The sequence below is a fragment of the Myxine glutinosa genome, chromosome 13, assembly GCF_964187855.1.
Source record: "Myxine glutinosa chromosome 13, kmMyxGlut1.1, whole genome shotgun sequence".
Classification (NCBI taxonomy): domain Eukaryota; kingdom Metazoa; phylum Chordata; class Myxini; order Myxiniformes; family Myxinidae; genus Myxine; species Myxine glutinosa.
Genome location: NC_136273.1, coordinates 102,758,493 through 102,779,838, shown reverse-complemented (window position 1 = coordinate 102,779,838; position 21,346 = coordinate 102,758,493). Strand labels below are relative to the sequence as shown.

Genomic DNA, 21,346 nt, shown 5'->3' with positions numbered 1-21,346 from the left:
GTCCTCCTGTAATGATATCGAGTGTGCTCGGGTTGTGACGTCCCATGGTCCTACTGTAATGATATTGGGTGTGCTCGGGTTGTGACGTCCCATGGTCCTACTGTAATGATATTGGGTGTGCTTGGGGTTGTGACGGACCATGGTCCTACTGTAATGATATTGAGTGTCCTCGGCTTGTGACTGCCCAAGGTCCTCCTGTAGTGATATCGAGTGTGCTCGAGTTGTGACGTCCCAAGGTCCTCCTGTAATGATATCGAGTGTGCTCGGGTTGTGACGTCCCATGGTCCTACTGTAATGATATCGAGTGTGCTCGGGTTGTGACGGCCCAAGGTCCTCCTGTAATGATATCGAGTGTGCTCGGGTTGTGACGTCCCCATTGATATTAGTGTCGTCAGCATCAATCTGGACAGAGTTTTGTTTCTCAGTCTGCAGGTCATTGACGCACACACAACACGAAGATCTGGGTGGGGACCGAGAACACTCCCCTGTGGGACTCCGTTTTGACGCTAATCCTGTCGGAGTGAACACCATTAAGACAAGAGTGAAACAAACCGCTCCGTGAATTATAGTGAGGATACTTGTGCATTTTAATTTTTTTTACCCTGCATTTTATCAGTGTAATTTCTTTTTTTCTATATTTTTTGTTTGGCGCCAAGAGAGTTGCTCGACAGTGATTCGGTTCACCTTGAATAAATCCTGCAGGGGCAAAATGTGTCCACGTTGTGATTTACCTCCAAAATAATAAATGAAATGAAATATACTTCCATTTCCTGAGTCATTCATGTGGCACCATGACCACTTTTACTAATGTAAAATTCTTGCACATGTAATGATATCCTTGACGGTATAGTAAGTAGCAGTAACTACCGTATTTGGTCGGTCGTGGTTGAGGAAAAGCAATTTTTCCATTCTGAGAGATTAATGGTTATTAATAATGTATTAATTTGCTCTTTTCATCTCCGTTGGGAAAGAGAAATCGATGCTTAACCTGGAGATTGCAATGTTAATTTTGTTAATTTATTCAGCGGATTCGAGGCGAAAGCGGAACCCTGAAACCGTGCTTATTCACTCGGAAGCGAAACCGCAAATTAACTCTTTTTTAGCGCCTTTTAGTGTGTGAAAGACAAGAAATCAAATCGAACAACGAAAGCGTGAGGGAGAAAGAGAATAAAAACCATCGAGAATTTTGACATCGAGGAAACAACGTCGCAAAGAATTAACATTGGAGGGTGTCCGCTGGTTCTGGAAGTTTCGCGAAATCTCTGCTGAGTGACATCATGGCGACTCTTGAAGAGGTGATGGCACGTGTATCTGTGATGTGTGTTCTGTCTACGAACGAGGCACGTGTCTCTGTGTCTATGTCTCTGTGATGTGTGTTCTGTCCACGAACGATGAACGTGTCTCTGTGTCTGATGTGTGTTCTGTCCACGAACGAGGCACGTGACTTGGACGTGTGTCTCTGTCCACGAGCGAGGCACGTGACTCTGTCTCTGTGTCTCTGTCGATGAACGAGGCACGTGACTCTGTCTCTGTGTCTCTGTCCATGAACGAGGCACGTGTCTTGGATGTGTGTTCTGTCCATGAACGAGGCACGTGTCTTGGATGTGTGTTCTGTCCATGAACGAGGCACGTGTCTCTGTGTCTGTGTCTCTGTGATGTGTGTTTTGTCCACGAACGATAAACGTGTCTCTGTGTCTGTGATGTGTGTTCTGTCCACGAACGATGCACGTGTCTTGGACGTGTGTTCTGTCCACGAATGAGGCACGTGTCTCTGTCCATGAACGAGGCACGTGTCCTGGATGTGTGTTCTGTCCATGAACGAGGCACGTGTCTCGGTGTCTCGGGTGTGTGTTCTGTCCACGAACGAGGCACGTGTCTCTTTATCTGTGTCTCTGTCCACGAACGAGACACGTGTCTGGGATGTGTGTTCTGTCCACGAACGAGGCACGTGACTCCGTCTCTGTCTACAAACAGGACACGTGACTCTGTCTCTGTGTCTCTGTCCACGAGCGAGGCACGTGACTCTGTCTCTGTCTACAAACAAGACACGTGACTCTGTCTCTGTGTCTCTGTCCACGAGCGAGGCACGTGACTCTGTCTCTGTGTCTCTGTCCACGAACGAGGCACGTGACTCTGACTCTGTGTCTCTGTCCACGAACGAGGCACGTGTCTGGGATGTGTGTTCTGTCCACGAGCGAGGCACGTGACTCTGTCTCTGTGTCTCTGTCCACGAGCGAGGCACGTGACTCTGTCTCTGTGTCTCTGTCCACGAACGAGGCACGTGACTGACTCTGTGTCTCTGTCCACGAGCGAGGCACGTGACTCTGTCTATGTGTCTCTGTCGATGAACGCGGCTCGTGGCTCTGTGTCTCTGTCCACGAACGCGGCACGTGAATCTGTGTGTCTGTCCATGAACGCGGCTCGTGTGTTTTTATTTCGGTGTCTCTGTGTCTTGATGTCTCGGGTGTGTGTCTCTGTCCACAAACGAGGCACGTGTCTCTGTCTCTGTCCACGAACGCGGCTCGTGTCTCGGTGTCTCGGGTGTGTGTTCTGTCCACGAACGTTGAGTGTCTCTGTGAATGTTTGCTCGGACAAGACGAGATTGTCTCGATGGATGACGTGGTTTTTTTCGTTGGCGTATTTAAGCAAAGGTGTTTCTCACGAGCGACCACAAGGTAAGTTGGACACAAATGGACCCACCTGGCGTTTTCCCGTTATACCTGTCTTATCCCGATGCCAATAGCTGTCTGCTGCAACTGGTGCGAAATATCTCACACCAGGGATTTATTTGGGGTTCCGTACCGGGATTCTGGTGCATAAAGATACAGCGCGGACAAGACGTTTCAGTCCATGGGAAGAACGGCATACTCCAAGATGCAGCATCCATTCTCGCACCGCACCCGAACTCGTACTTTGTAATAGTAAGGGAAACATATGAAAATCTGTTAACTAAATTGTTACCAAAAAATTTCTTCACCAATATGTTTGTAAAGGTGTGTAATAAGTAATAACATGTGTTAAAATGTTGAAGGTCAACTCCCGTGGGAAACCCAGAAAAAAAGCTGTTGAATTCGGGTACCGAAAAATTATTTTCGAGAATTTTTATTTTTTTTAATCAGCCCTTAAGTAACTTATGAGGGGTCAAATAAGGGTTTTTCATGATTCTGAGTTGATTGTTAACATTTATATTTCACCACAGACACTCCTTTGTGGAAAAATAATTTCTAAATATATCTCATTTTCTACATTGCAGGACATGGAGTCTAGCAATATGGATGAAGACGTTACTCCACCTGTGCTCAATTGCTTCATCTGTGCACGCTCGGATACACCAGCTGAAAGGCTCATACAGGCAACTCCAAAGGGATACTCAATTTTATTGAAACAAGCAGAAACTGTCGAAAATGTTACTGTTGTGGAACGTATGAAGGAGGCTCAAAAGGAAGGAAAACTGAGGAACCACCAGAAGTGTAAAAATGATCTGTACAACAACTTTGTTGCAACCACCAAGAAGTCAGCTCAAGCATCAAAGGCAGAGAAAGAGTCATCAAAGTTGAAGAGAAGACGCACTACTTGTGAGTTCAGTTCATCAACTGGCTGCAGTTCTAGAAGATCACAGTCAGTTGACCTCCTGTATAAGGATGTATGCATTCTTTGCAACCAACCAGCCCAGCTCTACAAAAATAATCCAGCACAAGCTAGAAAGAAATACAGAGTGCCAGATAATTTGACGGCAGATACACTGAAGGCAAGCTTGCTGAAGACAGCACGGAGTCGCGGGGATGACTGGGGCACTGAAGTCACTGGACGCCTGGAAGGGATCAACGACTTGGTAGCAGAAGAAACACTGTACCATTTGCGATGCAAACTTATGTTTGCGAGAGGTGACAGTTTGTCCAAGACTGATGAGGAAGGAAAAAGGAAGAGAGGACAGAGGAGTATTGATGAGGAGCGAGAGGCAGTTTTTATTGAATTCTGCGAATGGTTAGACTCAGAATTAGAGCATGGGGTAATGAACATGGACCAAGTCCATGAAAAGCTGCAGGAGTTTGATCAGTCACCAGAGAAGAGCCTTTCTTATTCAAAGCATTGGCTAAAGATAAAACTTCTAGAGAAATACGAAGACACCTTGTATTTCACAACACAGGAAAGAAGGGCAGATGTACTCTGTCTCAAAGATGGCACCGACAATATTCTGCGAGAGCATCATGCTAATCTTGACCATGGAGATGAGAAGACTCAGATCATAAAGACGGCACTCAAGTTCATATCCAATGATATTGCCTTGATTGATTTAGGTCCAAAGTCATACCCCACCACACACAGTATGACTGACATCGATAGTCAGCTGACACTTGTTCCTGCAAGCCTTCAGATGTTCTTGAGACCGATTGTCAAGACAGACGAAAGAGTTGCCGTTTGGGGGCAGAATTTTATTAAGGCCTGTCGACCTCGGTCTGGAGTATTGCCACACCAAATGGGGCTTGCCATACAACTTGATCATAGATTTGGGTCAAAATGGATGCTCAACAAGTTCCACTGGCTGGGATACACTGAGTCTTACACGGAGACACAAAACTACAAATACTGCTTCCTTAATAGTAGGAGTGGAGATGATGTTCCAGATACCTCTGGCACTCTTGACACCATTGTGGAGGAAACCGATGAACAGATCAATGATGAGATTGTGGTTGATGCTGCGCTTGAGGATCAATCAGTGATGACAGCCAAAGTGCCAGCCAGTGAAAGTGAATTGTCAAGTAATGATCAGGTGGTCTTTATGGAGGTTGGGGAAACAAACAATGCAGTCACTCAGTTTGTTGGAGACAATATAGATTTAAACATTGTCTCTATTCACGGAAACACTCCCTTTCACTCAATGGGTTGGATCGAAGTCACCTCTCCGGCACCACCTTTGCCAGATCCACAGACAACAGCAGCTTTCCCCCGGGTGAAGTTGAAGGCACTCGACAAAGCTAAGATCCTGAGAGGAACTGAAGTAAAGATTATTCCATTTACGAACAGGAAACAGATAGGAACGAACGCGATCATGTTTCCTCCCCCTCGCTGAGCTTTCCTCCTCCCTGGCTCATGATCAGCCACTCCTCACTCCAGGTGACACACTCTGGGCAGCGGGGTGGGTGATCAAAGCCAACGATCCTGAGTTCCCACACTCCAACTGGAATGGCTGGATGAAGAGAATCCATGCTAATGATGCAAAGCAGAGCACACAGATCGAGTTCCTCCCAGTTATTGAAGGAGACCCTAATGACCTCAACACCATCTTCACCACTCTGAAAGAGTGCATACGGCGCGCTGGGGTCGCTATAGTGACCTTTGATCTTCCGATTTGGCTGAAGGCTGTGAATATAATTAAGCAGGCAAATCTACCCGTCATTCCAAGGTTGGGTGGTTTTCACCTGCTGAAGTCTTATCTTGGATCAATGGGTAACATCATGGAAGATTCTGGACTACTAGATGTGATCCAGCTGATCTATCCTGGAAGTACGACAGCCAACCACATCATGGATGGAGGATGTTTTGACAAGGCAATCCGTGTTCACCTCCTCATCGATGCAGCCATCTATCAACATTGGGTGAAATTCGGTACAACATGTTCTCAAGGAAGGCAGCGGCAGGAGTGATCAAACCAGAGACTCTACCTCCAACAGAGGGTGCAGCTGCACAACATTCACTCCGTGCCTACCTGCAGACCCGGGACTGGATCCTTCTACAGAGCATGTCTCTGAACCCCAGTGACTATGGATGGACAATAGGTGTGCATGGGTATGAGCCAGTTCCAACACTGGACCCCACGGCTCCTGAGGAGCTATTGCAGTTCACGAGCTGTAATTGTCATGGAGATTGCAGCAACCGGCGATGCAGCTGCAAGAAGAATGGGGTCACGTGCATCTCGGCCTGTGGAGTCTGTAATGGCATTACATGCAGAAACTGCAGCCATGATGTTGTTGAGTCTGAAGAAGACATAGACAATGACTGTTGAAACTTCTGACATTGTGAATGAGAAATAACTCTTGAGTATTATATATGTATGTGAAATAAAAGCTACTTTGTGTGTAAATGTAAAAGTGAAAATATAAATGTTAACAATCAACTCAGAATCATGAAAAACCCTTATTTGACCCCTCATAAGTTACTTAAGGGCCGATTAAAAAAAATAAAAATTCTCGAAAATAATTTTTCGGTACCCGAATTCAACAGCTTTTTTTCTGGGTTTCCCACGGGAGTTGAACTTCAACATTTTAACACATGTTATTACACACCTTTGCAAACATATTGGTGAAGAAATTTTTTGGTAACAATTTAGTTAACAGATTTGTGAAATATCTCATAAAATGCCCTTACTATAACCACACTCGACACCTTGGTGGCCACTGAGAGATCCACCCTTCCACACCTCAGCAGTACACGTTGCTATTTTGTTCCATTGGGTGAAATTGAAGGGTGACATCTTTCATTAATGGAAGAAGAAGAAGAAGCATGAATGGAGCTGATGTTGCGGTTCCGACGGTATGAGAGGAGGGACCGTTTAGGTTAGAATGAAGCTTGACGGACACGGAAGGAGTTGTATACCCAATGTAATTGCCTACTTCTCAAAGCAATACAAAACTAGAGCGAAGTCTGTCGCGCGCGTCACAAATCCCCACGCTGTGCACCTAAAGCAAAGTTTGCAGATGGCAAAAAGTTCAACCATGAATGACCCAACATTATTTTTGTTTAAAAAATCTTGTTTTGACCCCTGTGACATTGTCCCCTACAGGGCATGAAGCACGTTACATATTCCATGCGCCCCCCAATGTTGATTGGCATATCCAGAGTTTCATTTTAAAATGTGCCGTAATTGCATTTTTGGGAATTTGACCTTTTAAACCCTGTACAGGGGGCAGGGCCAAAATTGATACTGCTCTTGCACCTTCTTGCCATGTATTGATCGTAACTATCAAGTTTGGTGAATTTTTGCTGAACAGTTTATGAGGACACAGAGCTTGGTGTTGGCTTAGCGGTTAGGGTACCGGCTTGGGATCCGAGGATCCTGGGTTCGAATCCCGGTCGATCGCTGAATTAACGCCAGGAGGGTTGACTCGGCCTGTCATCCTTCCGAGGTGGCAAATTGAGCACCAGCTTACTGGGATGAATGTGCCGGTGTATGCCCCGGTTTAGAATAGGTACACCGTATCCCTGCGCATCGTAAGAGGCGACTAAAGGGTTGGTATCAGGAATGGCATCCGGCCATAAAAGCATTGCCTCAAACAGGGAACCATGATGATTGTCATGGGGCCCGCAAGGCAACTCACGCTCTTGCAGGGAAAATGGCCTTAAAAAGGGTTGTTTTTTTTTTTTCGTTTATGAGGACATGGCAAGATGGACAAACAGACAGACCGACTGAGCAAATTGCAATATTCCTCATTAAATATACCCGTGAGGATAAATATACCATGGTCCATGGAAAGAGCACACATACTATAACAACAAGCAGGGTGGCAACAACAACAACAACAACATGCTATCAGAGGTCCTTTTTCCATGTTTCACTTCATTTTACATCCTCATTGAGATTCACAGATCGACCTGCAGTATCTTTGTGAAATACAACATCCTACTGTCTTGATTAAACGTGTCAAGTGACGTGACAGGTACGCATGGCTGAAGTGAACAAATTGTAACAGGTTGTTGCTGTCATGCTGGACCGTTGTTTGGAAAGTGGAGCCATAGTTGTTGGTATTCTTTGTACGCCACAAAAGGTGCATCAAAATATAAAATCTGTGCGTAGTTGTGTATCAGGTGTACCTGCTCTGCAATGTTTCCATCGGTGAAACTCGTAATCTCTGACGCACAACAATGTTGGTAATGATTACGGGGGTACGATGCATTGAAAATACCACCTTGCGTGGTTATGCTGTGTTGAAGCACCTCGTCAAACATAGCCCGTTATTTACTCTCCTTGCGTCTATATCACACTTTACTCTGTGGCTGGGGATTGCGATGCTGCGTTTGAGCAAAGTTTGTAGTGGGACCCTCGGCCAATGAACTGCAACCCTTTGTACTATTACTGTCACACGGATGTGCTATAAATGAGTCCATTTGTTGTTGTGAGTAAAGGGGATGTCTGCAGCGTAGTGCATGGAGTGTGCGAACGTTGGGAATACAAGGAAGGTGAAAATGTGGGTGATACATGGAAGCTGGGAATAACCAATTTTATTGTTTTGCTGTTTTTTGTTATTTTATAATTTTCTTTTCCTCAGATTCAAAAAGATTTGGCAGAGGTGAAAGAGCTTCTTGGCCTAGTTAAGCGAGAGAGGCCACGCCGATTGCTGCAAACGGAGCAGGCCAGGCTTGAGACCGAATGCCAGACTCTCCAAGTCAAGAAGTCTTCCTTATCCTCCAGCGATGAGAGTAAACACAGCAGCCAATCACACGTCCCTGGCACCTTTACTGTGAAGCTCACCAGTTACGGTATGTGTCAATGAGGTGAGGGTGTTTAGTCTTAATAGATTACTGTCTTAATTGGTTGCTCTTTGCTTAACGTTGCCCCTGATCATGTCAAAAACAAGACCGAAAGGCTAACAGCAGCGTAGCTGGGCTTGTTTGATTCTTCAGTTGAAGAGGATAGTGCGACCTGGTTGGAGATACCAGTTAGCAAGTAATGTAAATATATATATATATATTTTGAAGTACTCAGGTCTCTAAGCTGTCTGTCACCATGGAAACGAATAGATTGCATTGAGACACTGGTTTATTCTGTATGTTTCGAGTCAACAATGAACCAACCATACACCGCTTCAATCCAGTAACTTTGCAGTCACGACAAAGGGATCGCAGTGTTACGATTATATTTACTATATTATTATTACTAGCAACGGTACCCGCCTTATGGGCGGGGCTTCAATTGGGAAGCCCAAATGAAAAGGCAAAATATCAGAAATTTAAGGCTTTTAAAAATTTTAAACGATTCATATAAACATCGTAGAATCATATCACACGCAAATCATCAAAATCTAAACAGTGCATGGCGCCCATTTTGAAAAAAAGATTGAATTCTGCAAAACGGAAGCGGCCGCTACACGTCTTTCTCAGTCGCACGTTTATGTGTGAAGAGTGCGCGCCGAATCTGTAACACGGAAGCGGCCGCTACACCTGTTTCTCAGTCGCTTTGCACACGCTGCCATGTTACTTCGGAGCCGTACGTTTATATAGGAAGAGTTCGTCAGGAGTCGATCCACTCTCTCCTGGTACGTAGAATAAACAGTATTTGTAGAATTTCAACAAAAGCCACATCACTGTTCATATCGGTAAATATTATTCCATCATGTTTGGAAAAACTGGAAAATTGGAAAACTTGGAAAATTGGAAAAAAAATACAGCCTATTTCACTCCAGGGGGTCTGAGCATTACCCACCCAAAATATCGTTGCGATCGGTTCAGCCATTTTTGCGGTACCTTCGAACGGACAAGACAGACAGACAGACAGACAGACGGACGGACATTGGTGAATTATAGTAAGATTAACGTTACTATTATTATTACGAAGAATATGCTACTGTATTAAGAAACCTGGACTAATTTGTCTGAAGTGGCCTGAAGATGAGGTATGAAGGCATGAAGCCGAAGGCCTATATGCACTGTCCCATTGGAAGACCCGTTACGCCGATGCTTTCGATATTTGATGGTGATGTATGACAGGTTTGACGATATGTTCAGCTTGAACAGCATATAAATCAAAATGGCGGTGTGTTAGAGTCAGCCATCGACGGCGTAATGACATCACATACATAATCGCATCACATCACCCCTGTCATGTGACCAGATTCTCAGCTCTGATTGGTGTACCTTTTTGAGGGACATACATATGGATAGTCGGACAAACCTTGTTGAAGAAAGGCTTTGCCCTACGGGCTACGCCGTAAGAAATGTGTATACACTATACAGTATATGTATATATATATAAATGTACGCTTCGTCAGGGCTCATATGAGAGCTAACACATAGAACATGTAAAAAAGGGAGCAGGACATGAGGGAGAGAGAGAGGGAAGCACAACAACAGTAGATAACAGGACCAACATCAGTAGAGAACAGGGACATCGAGAGATCTATGGAAGACAGAGGGCTGGGGCGGGGTATTCGGGATAAACAAGATGGACACTTTAGGGACTTTTTTATTTTTATTTTTTTATTATTATTATTATTATTTTTTGTACACAGAATTGAGGCTCGTGTAAGAGCTAACACATCAAACATAAAAACATGCACAGACATAAAACGTGCAATGAAGGGAGCGGCAGACAAGAGGGGGAGAGAGAGGGAAGCATACAAGCACAACAACAGTAGAGAACAGGAACGTCGGTAGATCTGTGGAAGGGGGAGGGCTGGGGGAGGAGGGGGGAATACACGGTATAAAGCAAATGAACACTACTAGGAATTTCAGGAACGAAGTTGGGGATTGAAAGAGGCAGATTTGTAGTGTATTAACGGGGGTAGAAAATATCAAAGTTTTAGATTGGGGAAGATAAGAGAAGGTGGTGAACATCTGTTTTAAAGACCTGGAGGGAGGAGAGGGATTGAAGAGAGTGTGGGAGATTGTTCCAGAGGCAGGAGAAAAGAGGAATGAAAGAGTGAAGGTGAGCAGAGAGTCTTGATTTCGGCAGTTTCTGGCAGATCTTGTGTGTCCTGAAGGAATATTTGGAGGATGGTGCACAGACAAAGCTGGTGGAGCTAGGCCAGAGAGGAGTCGGTAGAAGACAGAAAGTCCACCGACCTGTTTGTGGTGAGTGAGTAAAAGGCCCTCGGAGTTAGCTTCATCACGAGAGATTCCAATGATTCTGAAAGCTTTGGTTTCAACAGCGTGAAGCCGAGCTAGGTGTGAGGCAGGAGCACCAGCCCAGAGGGGAGAGCAGTATTCCATCATACTGTGAATGAAAGCTTTGTTTGTGGTGAGGAGCTCAGTCGTGCCGAGGAAGGACTTTTCGCGACACGAGGATTTAGTTATTGTTATGCGCCCTAAACAAGACTGAGAACCACCAAATGTGAAGGGCTACAAAGAAAAAGAGGAAACACTGGCAGAACCTTCACCTTGCCCTGAAACAAGGAAACCTCTTCACAGGATGACTTTGCAGGAAGGGGTAACTCGGCCAGGTGGAAAAATAAATTTTCCTTCTCCCATTGGGTTTTTATTTTTTAGGAGACACCATCTCTCCACTGGATGGCCGTTGGCTCCCTATGGGAGCTCATCCGCCCTTTGTCAGGTGGTTTAAAAAAACAACTTCTGGCAGGTGTCAAAGTCACCCTCCACACCAGTAAGCCAGTGAGGGGTGTCGGTTTAGTCGCCGCCAACCCGACCGTGCGGCGGGTAGGTAACACTGGATTACATGTTACCAGTGGCAGTCTCCAAAGACTAACCTGGCAGACGTGTTGATATGTTAAATGTTTATCTGCAATGACTCTTTTGATCAGTCGTACATAATGAGCCGCGTGTGCTTTGTGCTGTTCCATGTTCCCGAAAAATGGTTTTGCCGAAATATTTTAATTGAGCATATTCTGAAAACTGCCGAGAGCATTCCATCCAGAGAACAGATGATCAGGGGAGTGAGCCTGTGATACATTTCGTAGTTTTGACATCCTACCACACACAAAACATTGAAAATGTGGATCCACTTCCAGCAAAACATCAGTTATGTTATTACCTCGGCCACCAAAGGTGGATGGAGGTTATGTTTTCACCTCTGTCTGGTTGTTTTTCTGTCTGTCTGTCTGTGAACAGGATATCTCAAAAGTGGTGGATGGATTCAGACGAAATTTGGTGGAGCGGTTGGGTATGTGACCAGGACGATACGATTAGATTTTGGTGAAGATCCGGATCTGGATCTGAGAATTTTTTCAGTTATTCTTCACCACTGGGACGGTGTGTGGGACAAAAAAAAATCGATCTACATCACGATATCTCAAAGTTGTGGACGAAATCGGCTGAAACTTGGTGGACATGTTGGCTGTGTGACAAGGACAAATCAATTAGATTTTGGCAAAGATCCAAATCCGCATGCGGGTACAATATATATATATATTTTTTCAAGTGATTCTTCACCATTGAGTGATCGGGCCAAAAATGACATGCAGCATGATATTTCAAAACGTTGTGGAGGAGTTAGGACAAAACTTGTTGGGTGAGTTGGTTAAGTGACAATAAGAAGCCGATTATATTTTGGTTCATGTCGGATCCAGATCTGATCTATCAGGGGATACAAAACGTAAACTGCTCACCTGGCAGAAGTGCCCAATCTAGTTAGACATGTGCTCATTTGGTCAGAAAGATTATGTACAAGTATAACCTGCCATACATTGGTGTATATAACAGTACAGCTTTGGGAAGATTAGTTTTTACATTTTAAACACGTGTTTGTATGCCAATTACAGCATTTTGACCAGTTCTCCAATGGCAGCAACTTTTAAATGTAATAATGTTTATGTCGAAAATAAAATGCATTTTTTGTTGACCGTTTTGTCTGTTGTGAAGTGAAGAAGAAGCTTGAAAATCTTTTTGTTCAGGCTTCTTCTTCACTTCAGCCCAGTGTTGGCTTAGCGGTTAGGGTGCCGGTTTGGGATCCTAGGATCCTGGGTTCGAATCCCGGTCGATCGCTGAATTAACACCAGGGGGGGTTGACTCAGCCTGTCATCCTTCCGAGGTCGGCAAATTGAGTACCAGGTCATTGGTAATTCCCTGTGTGTCGCATGGGGCGACTAACAGGGTTGGCGGCAGGAAGGCCATCCGGCCATAAAACATTGCTTCAAAAAGGGGACCACGCTGCCCGAAAAAGGCCAACCGCTGCTCTCCGGGGAAAAATGGCCTCTAAAGGTGGTTCGTTTTGTCTGATGATGAAAAATATTATTTATTTTTATCCTCAACCATAGCGTTATTGAACTCAACGTTCTGTGTCTCAAATCTGTGTGCCTAATGTGTGCATGTGTTCGGAGAAGGCTATTTGGACCCTCAAATCTGTGTGCCTAATGTGTGCATGTGTTCGGAGTAGGCTATTTGGACCCTCAAATCTGTGTGCCTAATGTGTGCATGTGTTTGGAGTAGGCTGTTTGGACCCTCAAACCTGTGTGCCTAATGTGTGCATGTGTTCGGAGTAGGCAATTTGGTCCCTCAAATCTGTGTGCCTAATGTGTGCATGTGTTCGGAGAAGGCTATTTGGACCCTCAAATCTGTGTGCCTCATGTGTGCATGTGTTCGGAGTAGGCAATTTGGACCCTCAAACCTGTGTGCCTAATGTGTGCATGTGTTTGGAGTAGGCTGTTTGGACCCTCAAATCTGTGTGCCTAATGTGTGCCTAATGTGTGCATGTATTCGGAGTAGGCAATTTGGTCCCTCAAATCTGTGTGCCTAATGTGTGCATGTGTTTTGAGTAGGCTATTTGGTCCCTCAAATCTGTGTGCCTAATGTGTGCATGTGTTTGGAGTAGGCTGTTTGGACCCTCAAATCTGTGTGCCTAATGTGTGCATGTGTTTGGAGTAGGCTATTTGGACCCTCAAACCTGTGTGCCTAATGTGTGCATGTGTTCGGAGTAGACAATTTGGACCCTCAAATCTGTGTGCCTGTGTGCATGTGTTCGGAGTAGGCAATTTGGACCCTCAAACCTGTGTGCCTGTGTTCGGAGTAGGCTATTTGGACCCTCAAACCTGTGTGCATAATGTGTGCCTGTGTTCGGAGTAGGCCATTTGGACCCTCAAACCTGTGTGCCTAATGTGTGCATGTGTTTGGAGTAGGCTATTTGGACCCTCAAACCTGTGTGCCTAATGTGTGCATGTGTTTGGAGTAGGCTATTTGGACCCTCAAATCTGTGTGCCTAATGTGTGCATGTGTTTGGAGTAGACAATTTGGACCCTCAAATCTGTGTGCCTAATGTGTGCATGTGTTTGGAGTAGGCTATTTGGACCCTCAAATCTGTGTGCCTAATGTGTGCATGTGTTCGGAGTAGGCAATTTGGACCCTCAAACCTGTGTGCCTGTGTTCGGAGTAGGCTATTTGGACCCTCAAACCTGTGTGCATAATGTGTGCCTGTGTTCGGAGTAGGCCATTTGGACCCTCAAACCTGTGTGCCTAATGTGTGCATGTGTTCGGAGTAGGCAATTTGGACCCTCAAATCTGTGTGCCTAATGTGTGCATGTGTTCGGAGTAGGCTATTTGGACCCTCAAACCTGTGTGCCTGTGTTCGGAGTAGGCTATTTGGACCCTCAAACCTGTGTGCCTAATGTGTGCATGTGTTCGGAGTAGGCAATTTGGACCCTCAAATCTGTGTGCCTAATGTGTGCATGTGTTCGGAGTAGGCCATTTGGACCCTCAAACCTGTGTGCCTAATGTGTGCCTAATGTGTGCATGTGTTCGGAGTAGGCTATTTGGACCCTCAAACCTGTGTGCCTAATGTGTGCATGTGTTCGGAGTAGGCAATTTGGACCCTCAAATCTGTGTGCCTAATGTGTGCATGTGTTCGGAGTAGGCCATTTGGACCCTCAAACCTGTGTGCCTAATGTGTGCCTGTGTTCGGAGTAGGCCATTTGGACCCTCAAACCTGTGTGCCTAATGTGTGCCTAATGTGTGCATGTGTTCGGAGTAGGCAATTTGGACCCTCAAACCTGTGTGCCTAATGTGTGCATGTGTTCGGAGTAGGCAATTTGGACCCTCAAACCTGTGTGCCTAATATGTGCCTAATGTGTGCATGTGTTCGGAGTAGGCAATTTGGACCCTCAAACCTGTGTGCCTAATGTGTGCATGTGTTCGGAGTAGGCCATTTGGACCCTCAAACCTGTGTGCCTAATGTGTGCCTGTGTTCGGAGTAGGCCATTTGGACCCTCAAACCTGTGTGCCTAATGTGTGCCTAATGTGTGCATGTGTTCGGAGTAGGCCATTTGGACCCTCAAACCTGTGCCATGTCCACAGCCCTTTAGCTGAATTATTTCATTTTGCTTTTCTTCTCTTCTTAAATATCTCATGGTGTCCTTCGCGAAGAGTAGGTAAGATATCTGGCACCCTTAACAAATTGCAAATTCCCACCCTCACCAGCAGAGGGCATTGCATCAGTGGCATAGCTGCATCCTCAGTAAATGATGCTGTGCCCTGCAGCTTTGTGCTGCATTGAAACGAAGAAGAGCATTCCCTTTTCAGAACATGTTAAACCTAGCATGTATGTTGATGCCAATGTATATTTCACCTTGTTTATGTGAACATGATTAAAGTCCACAACAGGCTACCTCCATTGTGCTATGATGTTGACAGGCCCGTGTGTTGGCGTGACTCAGTGAGTGAATGAGTGATTGGGTTAGTCTGGAGTGTGCATGGGCCTGTCGGTGCTTTTTGACCAATGAAGAAGCGGTGTTGCAAGCTCTTTGCTGCAGTGCGTGGATGGATATTGCTGGAGTGAAATGGAAAGTTGATTTGAAGATGCACAGAGTGTACAGTCAAGTGTGCAAAGTCCATGAAATGTCTGTGAAACGTATCAAACGCAACACCCGACATCGTTGCTTGACATCCATCTCATGCATTAGGGTTGCCTCGTAAACAGGAAGCTACATGTTCCAGGTAAAGAAAATAAAAATAGCAAAACGTGAAGATGTTTGGGATGCATTGCTACGTGGCCTAATGCATTAGCTCCGGCCTACACGAAGCTGAGGAAGCTGAGAAATGCAAAAGAGCCGTGCATTTGATGTAGTCTTCTGAATTTGATGTGCACGGAAGCATTTTGCTGTGTGAAGGATTGACGATGTGTATTGCTCAAGCAGAGTCATTGGCATACATGGATGAAGCAGCTCAGCGTTTGGACAAGTTATAAGTGCTAATAGTTTGTCACATCGAGTGCTGCTGTTTATGCGATTTGCTTCCCTAATGCTGCGTTTAAGCATTGTCCATCCATTGGGGTTTGTTCTGCAACGTCAAAGCTGGCTGCCTAGTTTGTAAAGGTGAGTGGCTGCATTCTTCATATACAGGTATCAAGGGCCTTCTCTGAATCATTGAAATTTATGTTTGCATCTGGACTGCTTCGTAAGGTGATATTGTATCTTCATTTACCGAGGCCTTGGTGAGATGCAGGGGTGCAAACGGACATGGAGTTTAAATTACTTGGGAATGAAACAACCAGTCTCTGGCGATCTGTCATCTATTTAGAAGTGGGCTTTGCTCTAATTTAGAAAATATGAATTGTGCAGGAAATAAGGATAAGACTCGAGCAAGCTTGAAGCTGCACACTCGTCGAAAGTTCAGGGACCCAACCACTTGGAAGCGCAACTACCTTATGCTTATCCCCAAGGTTAATATGTTTTACCATGGTTTACCTTGTGCCAGACACCAACCCAAGCGCAATTCTTGAGTCCAAACCGTGATGGTTTTCATTTGATCGGTCATCTCTCGATCGGTCATCTTCTTTTTTTCTTTTTCTTTTTCTTTTTGTATACAAGATCGAGGCTCGTGAAAGAGCTAACATTAATCACACAGAAGGACAAACCGACGCATAAAACATATAACATGGCGAGCGGTAGACAAGATGGGGAGAGAGGGGGAGGAACACAAACAACATCTGAGAGCAGGGACATCGAGAGATCTGTGGGAGGGAGAGGGTTTGGGGGCGGAGGGGTGGGGGGGGGGGGGGGGAGTATAAAACACATGGACACTGCAACGACTTCCAGGAAAGAAGTTGGTATTTCAAACAAGGTGGATCTGGGGTGAATTAGCGGGGGTAGAAAAGATCAAGGTTTTGGATGGGGGAGGATAAGAGATGGTGGTGAACAGCTGTTTTAAAGACCTGGAGGGAGGAGTGGGATTGAAGAGAGTGAGGGAGTTTGTTCCAGAGGCGGGAGAAAAGAGGAATGAAAGATTGAAGGTGAGCAGAGAGCCGAGATTTCGGCAGTTTAACCATCAGAGGGTTGCTGGCAGATCTTGCGTGACCTGTAGGAATATTTGGGGGACAGAGCACAGAGAGAGCTGGGGGAGCAAGGCCGGAGAGGAGTCGGTAGAAGACAGAAAGACCACCTACCTGTCTGCGGTGAGTGAGTGAAAGGCCCTCGGAGATAGCTTCATCGCAGGAGATTCCAATGATTCTGAAAGCTTTGGTTTCAACAGCGTGAAGCCGACCTAGGTGTGAGGCAGGAGCACGGGCCCAGAGGGAGGAACAATATTCCACTGAGCTGCGGATGAAAGCCTTGTATGTGGTGAGGAGCTCAGGTGTGCCTAGGAAGGACTTCACACGACGGAGGATGCCCAGTCGGCGACTGGCTTTGGAGGCCAGCTTGGAAATGTGGTTTTCCCAAGAAATATCATGGCAGATAGTGAGACCCAAAAGCTTGAGCGACAGAACTTCTTGGAGAGGATTGTTGAGAAAGTAGATGGGAGGGTTGTCCAGTCGGTCTTTTCGGAGAGACATAGTAAGAGTGTGAGATTTGTCAGGATTGAAAGACATGTTCCACTTGTTTGACCAGTCTGATTTTGTCCAGGTCTTCAGAGAGTGAGGAGGCTGCAGATTGCCGATCTGAGGGAAGAGGAATGGAGCGGCAGAGAGTGGCGTCATCAGCAAAGAGATGGAGAGGATTTTCCAGAGAGTCAGAGAGATCATTGATGAAGACCAGAAAAAGCACAGGGCCCAGCACACTGCCTTGGGGAACTCCAGCCTGAACAGGAAGGGGATATGAGAGAAATCCATTCAGGGCCACACGTTGATACGACCAGAGATGAAGTCCGCAAGCCATGCGTGGAGATTTCCATGGATACCATAAGAGGAGAGTTTGGTGAGCAGGGTGGGGTGCCAGACCGTGTCGAAGGCACGTGATATGTCAAGGGAGACAGCTCTGATTTCCTGTTTGGCATTGACGACCTCCATCCATGAGGACATCTCTCGATCGGTCATCCCTCGATCGGTCATCTCCCGATCGGCCATCCCCCGATCGGCCATTACCCGATCGGCCATCCCCTGATCGGTCGTCCCCCGATCGGTCGTCCCCCGATCGGTCGTCCCCCGATCGGTCGTCCCCCGATGGGCCGTCCCCCGATCGGCCGTCCCCCGATCGGCCGTCCCCCGATCGGCCGTCCCCCGATCGGCCGTCCCCCGATCGGTCGTCCCCCGATCGGTCGTCCCCCGATCGGTCGTCCCCCGATCGGTCGTCCCCCGATCGGTCGTCCCCCGATCGGCCGTCCCTCGATGGGCCGTCCCCCGATCGGTCGTCCCCCGATCGGCCGTCCCCCGATCGGTCGTCCCCCGATCGGTCGTCCCCCGATCGGTCGTCCCCCGATCGGTCGTCCCCCGATCGGTCGTCCCCCGATCGGTCGTCCCCCGATCGGTCGTCCCCCGATCGGTCGTCCCCCGATCGGTCGTCCCCCGATCGGTCGTCCCCCGATCGGTCGTCCCCCGATCGGTCGTCCCCCGATCGGTCGTCCCCCGATCGGCCGTCCCCCGATCGGCCGTCCCCCGATCGGCCGTCCCCCGATCGGTCGTCCCCCGATCGGTCGTCCCCCGATCGGTCGTCCCCCGATCGGTCGTCCCCCGATCGGCCGTCCCCCGATCGGCCGTCCCCCGATCGGCCGTCCCCCGATCGGCCGTCCCCCGATCGGTCGTCCCCCGATCGGCCGTCCCCCGATCGGTCGCCCCCCGATCGGTCATCCCCCGATCGGCCGTCCCCCGATCGGTCATCTCAAACTGTCGATGCCTCTAACCTGGCTGACTATGTTTGTTGTGTCTAAGCCGTACTCGGAGCTTTGAAACGATTATTTGTGTCGCTAACTTTGTGACGTCATATCCATCTGATGCAGGTACTCCATCACGGTTCATGGGAAATCGACATAGAAGGCGGTTGTGGTCAACGCACAAAATGGGTTAAAGAGAAAATGATGAATAGATGCACCGCAGCACATGGAGAGGAACTGTGGGAGACCCTTGGGAACATGGTGTCAGCGTGTTCACTAAAGCCTGTTTGTGTTTGTTTGTGAAACCATGGTGTGATTGTAGGTAGCAGACTTGAAATCGGGTAGGGAAGAAAGTGGACTCTGGAAGAGAGTTCCATCGGCGAAGGGGTGCGTGCAGGGCAGATTTCCGTTACCGAGATAACTTGTGAACTATTTTAAACTTGTGAATAAACTTGGCACAGGTATGGACGATGATGCAAATATGAATTTATGACATTTTGGGGTTAACGGGTCAAACGTCGATGATCATGTGACCTTTAATCGAAGTCTTTGTTGCCACAATAACTTGTGAACCGCAGAAGGGATTTCACCCAAACCTGGCGCAGTTATGGATCGATTCAATTTTGGGTTTAACAGGTCAAAGGTCATTTGCCCTTTGAAATCATTTTGCAGATCGCAACTTGAGTTAGGAACTCTGATGTTTACCTGTGACATGTCACAAGTCTACAATAGCTTCACGTTGTTGTTGGGGTTCTTGTTGGAGATCAATTTTTGAAATGTGTCCCCATTGGTCGACAAGTTGCTGGACCATGCCCACCATAGTGCCGAGACAAAATGATATGGCCTCTGTCTTGTTTCCTGGTGGGCCTCACACATTAGGCCTGTATAGGCCTCTGCCGATTATACACTGTCTGGCTTTGTTGCATCAGATTTCCATTGGCCTTGTTTGGGTCGAGTGTAAAATTATTAGTGAGGTTTAATCAAGCCCGCTCGCACTCATTTTGCCGACCTTAGAAGGATGACAGGCTGAATCAACCCACCTGGTTGCGACACCACAGAGGCTCAATTCAAGACCGTAACATCTTGACCTAGGCACCTTAACTGTTAAGCCAAGACCAGGCTTCATTAAGCAAGCACGTGTCATTGGTGAGATGAACTAAAGGTGTGTGACTGTGTGCTGATAGGGTCTTGTATCATTGGTGAGATGAACTAAAGGTGTGTGACTGTGTGCTGATAGGGTCTTGTTTCATTGGTGAGATGAACTAAAGGTGTGTGACTGTGTGCTGATAGGGTCTTGTATCATTGGTGAGATGAACTAAAGGTGTGTGACTGTGTGCTGATAGGGTCTTGTATCATTGGTGAGATGAACTAAAGGTGTGCATGCTGAAAGGGTCTTGTTTCATTGGTGAGATGAACTAAAGATGTGTGTATTGATAGGGTCTTGTATCATTGGTGAGATGAACTAAAGGTGTGTGTATTGATAGGGTCTTGTATCATTGGTGAGATGAACTAAAGGTGTGTGTGCTGATAGGGTCAGAGAGACCCCATATCTCTACTTGCCCTACTCGACCCCATATCACTACTTGCTCTACCCTACCCCATATCTCTACTTGCCCTACTCGACCCCATATCTCTATTTGCCCTACCCGACCCCATATCTCTACTTGCCCTACCCCATATCTCTACTTGCCCTACTCGACCCCATATCCCTACTTGCCCTACTCGACCCCATATCACTACTTGCTCTACCCTACCCCATATCTCTACTTGCCCTACTCGACCCCATATCTCTACTTGCCCTACTCGACCCCATCTCTCTATGCACTGTGCCCGACCCCATATCTCTACTTGCCCTACTCGACCCCATCTCGCTACCTTACCCAACCCCATCACTACGTTACCCGACGTCATCTCGCTACCCTACCTGAGCTTATATTTTATAATGGTAATCTATAATTCCCTCTGAAGGCAAGGGGTGGGGATAACATTTTCTATTATTTTTCAAATGATATGTGACGTACACTGTTTTATTAACTTTTCTGTATTTGTCTTGATCCATGAATATACAGTAGTTGAAAATGCAATGCCCCAATTATCGTGTAATCTCATTTTATGTGGCATTTCCTTTTGTCATCCAAATTAATTATATTTGCTTGTTTACCTGCATCAATAGTGTTTACCTGCATCAATTGTGTTTACCTGCACCCATAGTGCTTACCTGCATCCACAGTGTTTACCTGCACCCATAGTGTTTACCTGCACCCATAGTGTTTACCTGCACCCATAGTGTTTACCTGCACCCATATTGTTTACCTGCACCCATAGTGTTTACCTGCACCCATAGTGTTTACCTGCACCCATAGTGTTTACCTGCACCCATAGTGTTTACCTGCACCCATAGTGTTTACCTGCACCCATAGTGTTTACCTGCACCCATAGTGTTTACCTGCACCCATAGTGTTTACCTGCACACATAGTGTTTACCTGCATCCATAGTGTTTACCTGCACCCATAGTGCTTACCTGCATCCATAGTGCTTACCTGCACCCACAGTGTTTACCTGCACCCACAGTGTTTACCTGCATCCACAGTGTTTACCTGCATCCATAGTGTTTACCTGCACCCATAGTGTTTACCTGCACCCATAGTGCTTACCTGCACCCATAGT

At 46.6% G+C, this 21,346-nt stretch overlaps 1 protein-coding gene across 1 annotated transcript in view; it reads left to right on the top strand.

Annotated features, from left to right (window-relative positions):
• The first annotated feature begins 851 nt into the window (after positions 1 to 851).
• The window catches only part of CACYBP (calcyclin binding protein), a 138,615-nt gene continuing 118,120 nt past the window's right edge, over positions 852 to 21,346 (top strand). Inside the window, exons 1-2 of the mRNA XM_068134884.2 lie at positions 852 to 1,295; positions 8,265 to 8,475. Coding sequence (XP_067990985.1) covers positions 1,278 to 1,295; positions 8,265 to 8,475 — 229 coding nt within the window. The 5' untranslated portion in view covers positions 852 to 1,277. The remainder of the gene's footprint in view (positions 1,296 to 8,264; positions 8,476 to 21,346) is intronic.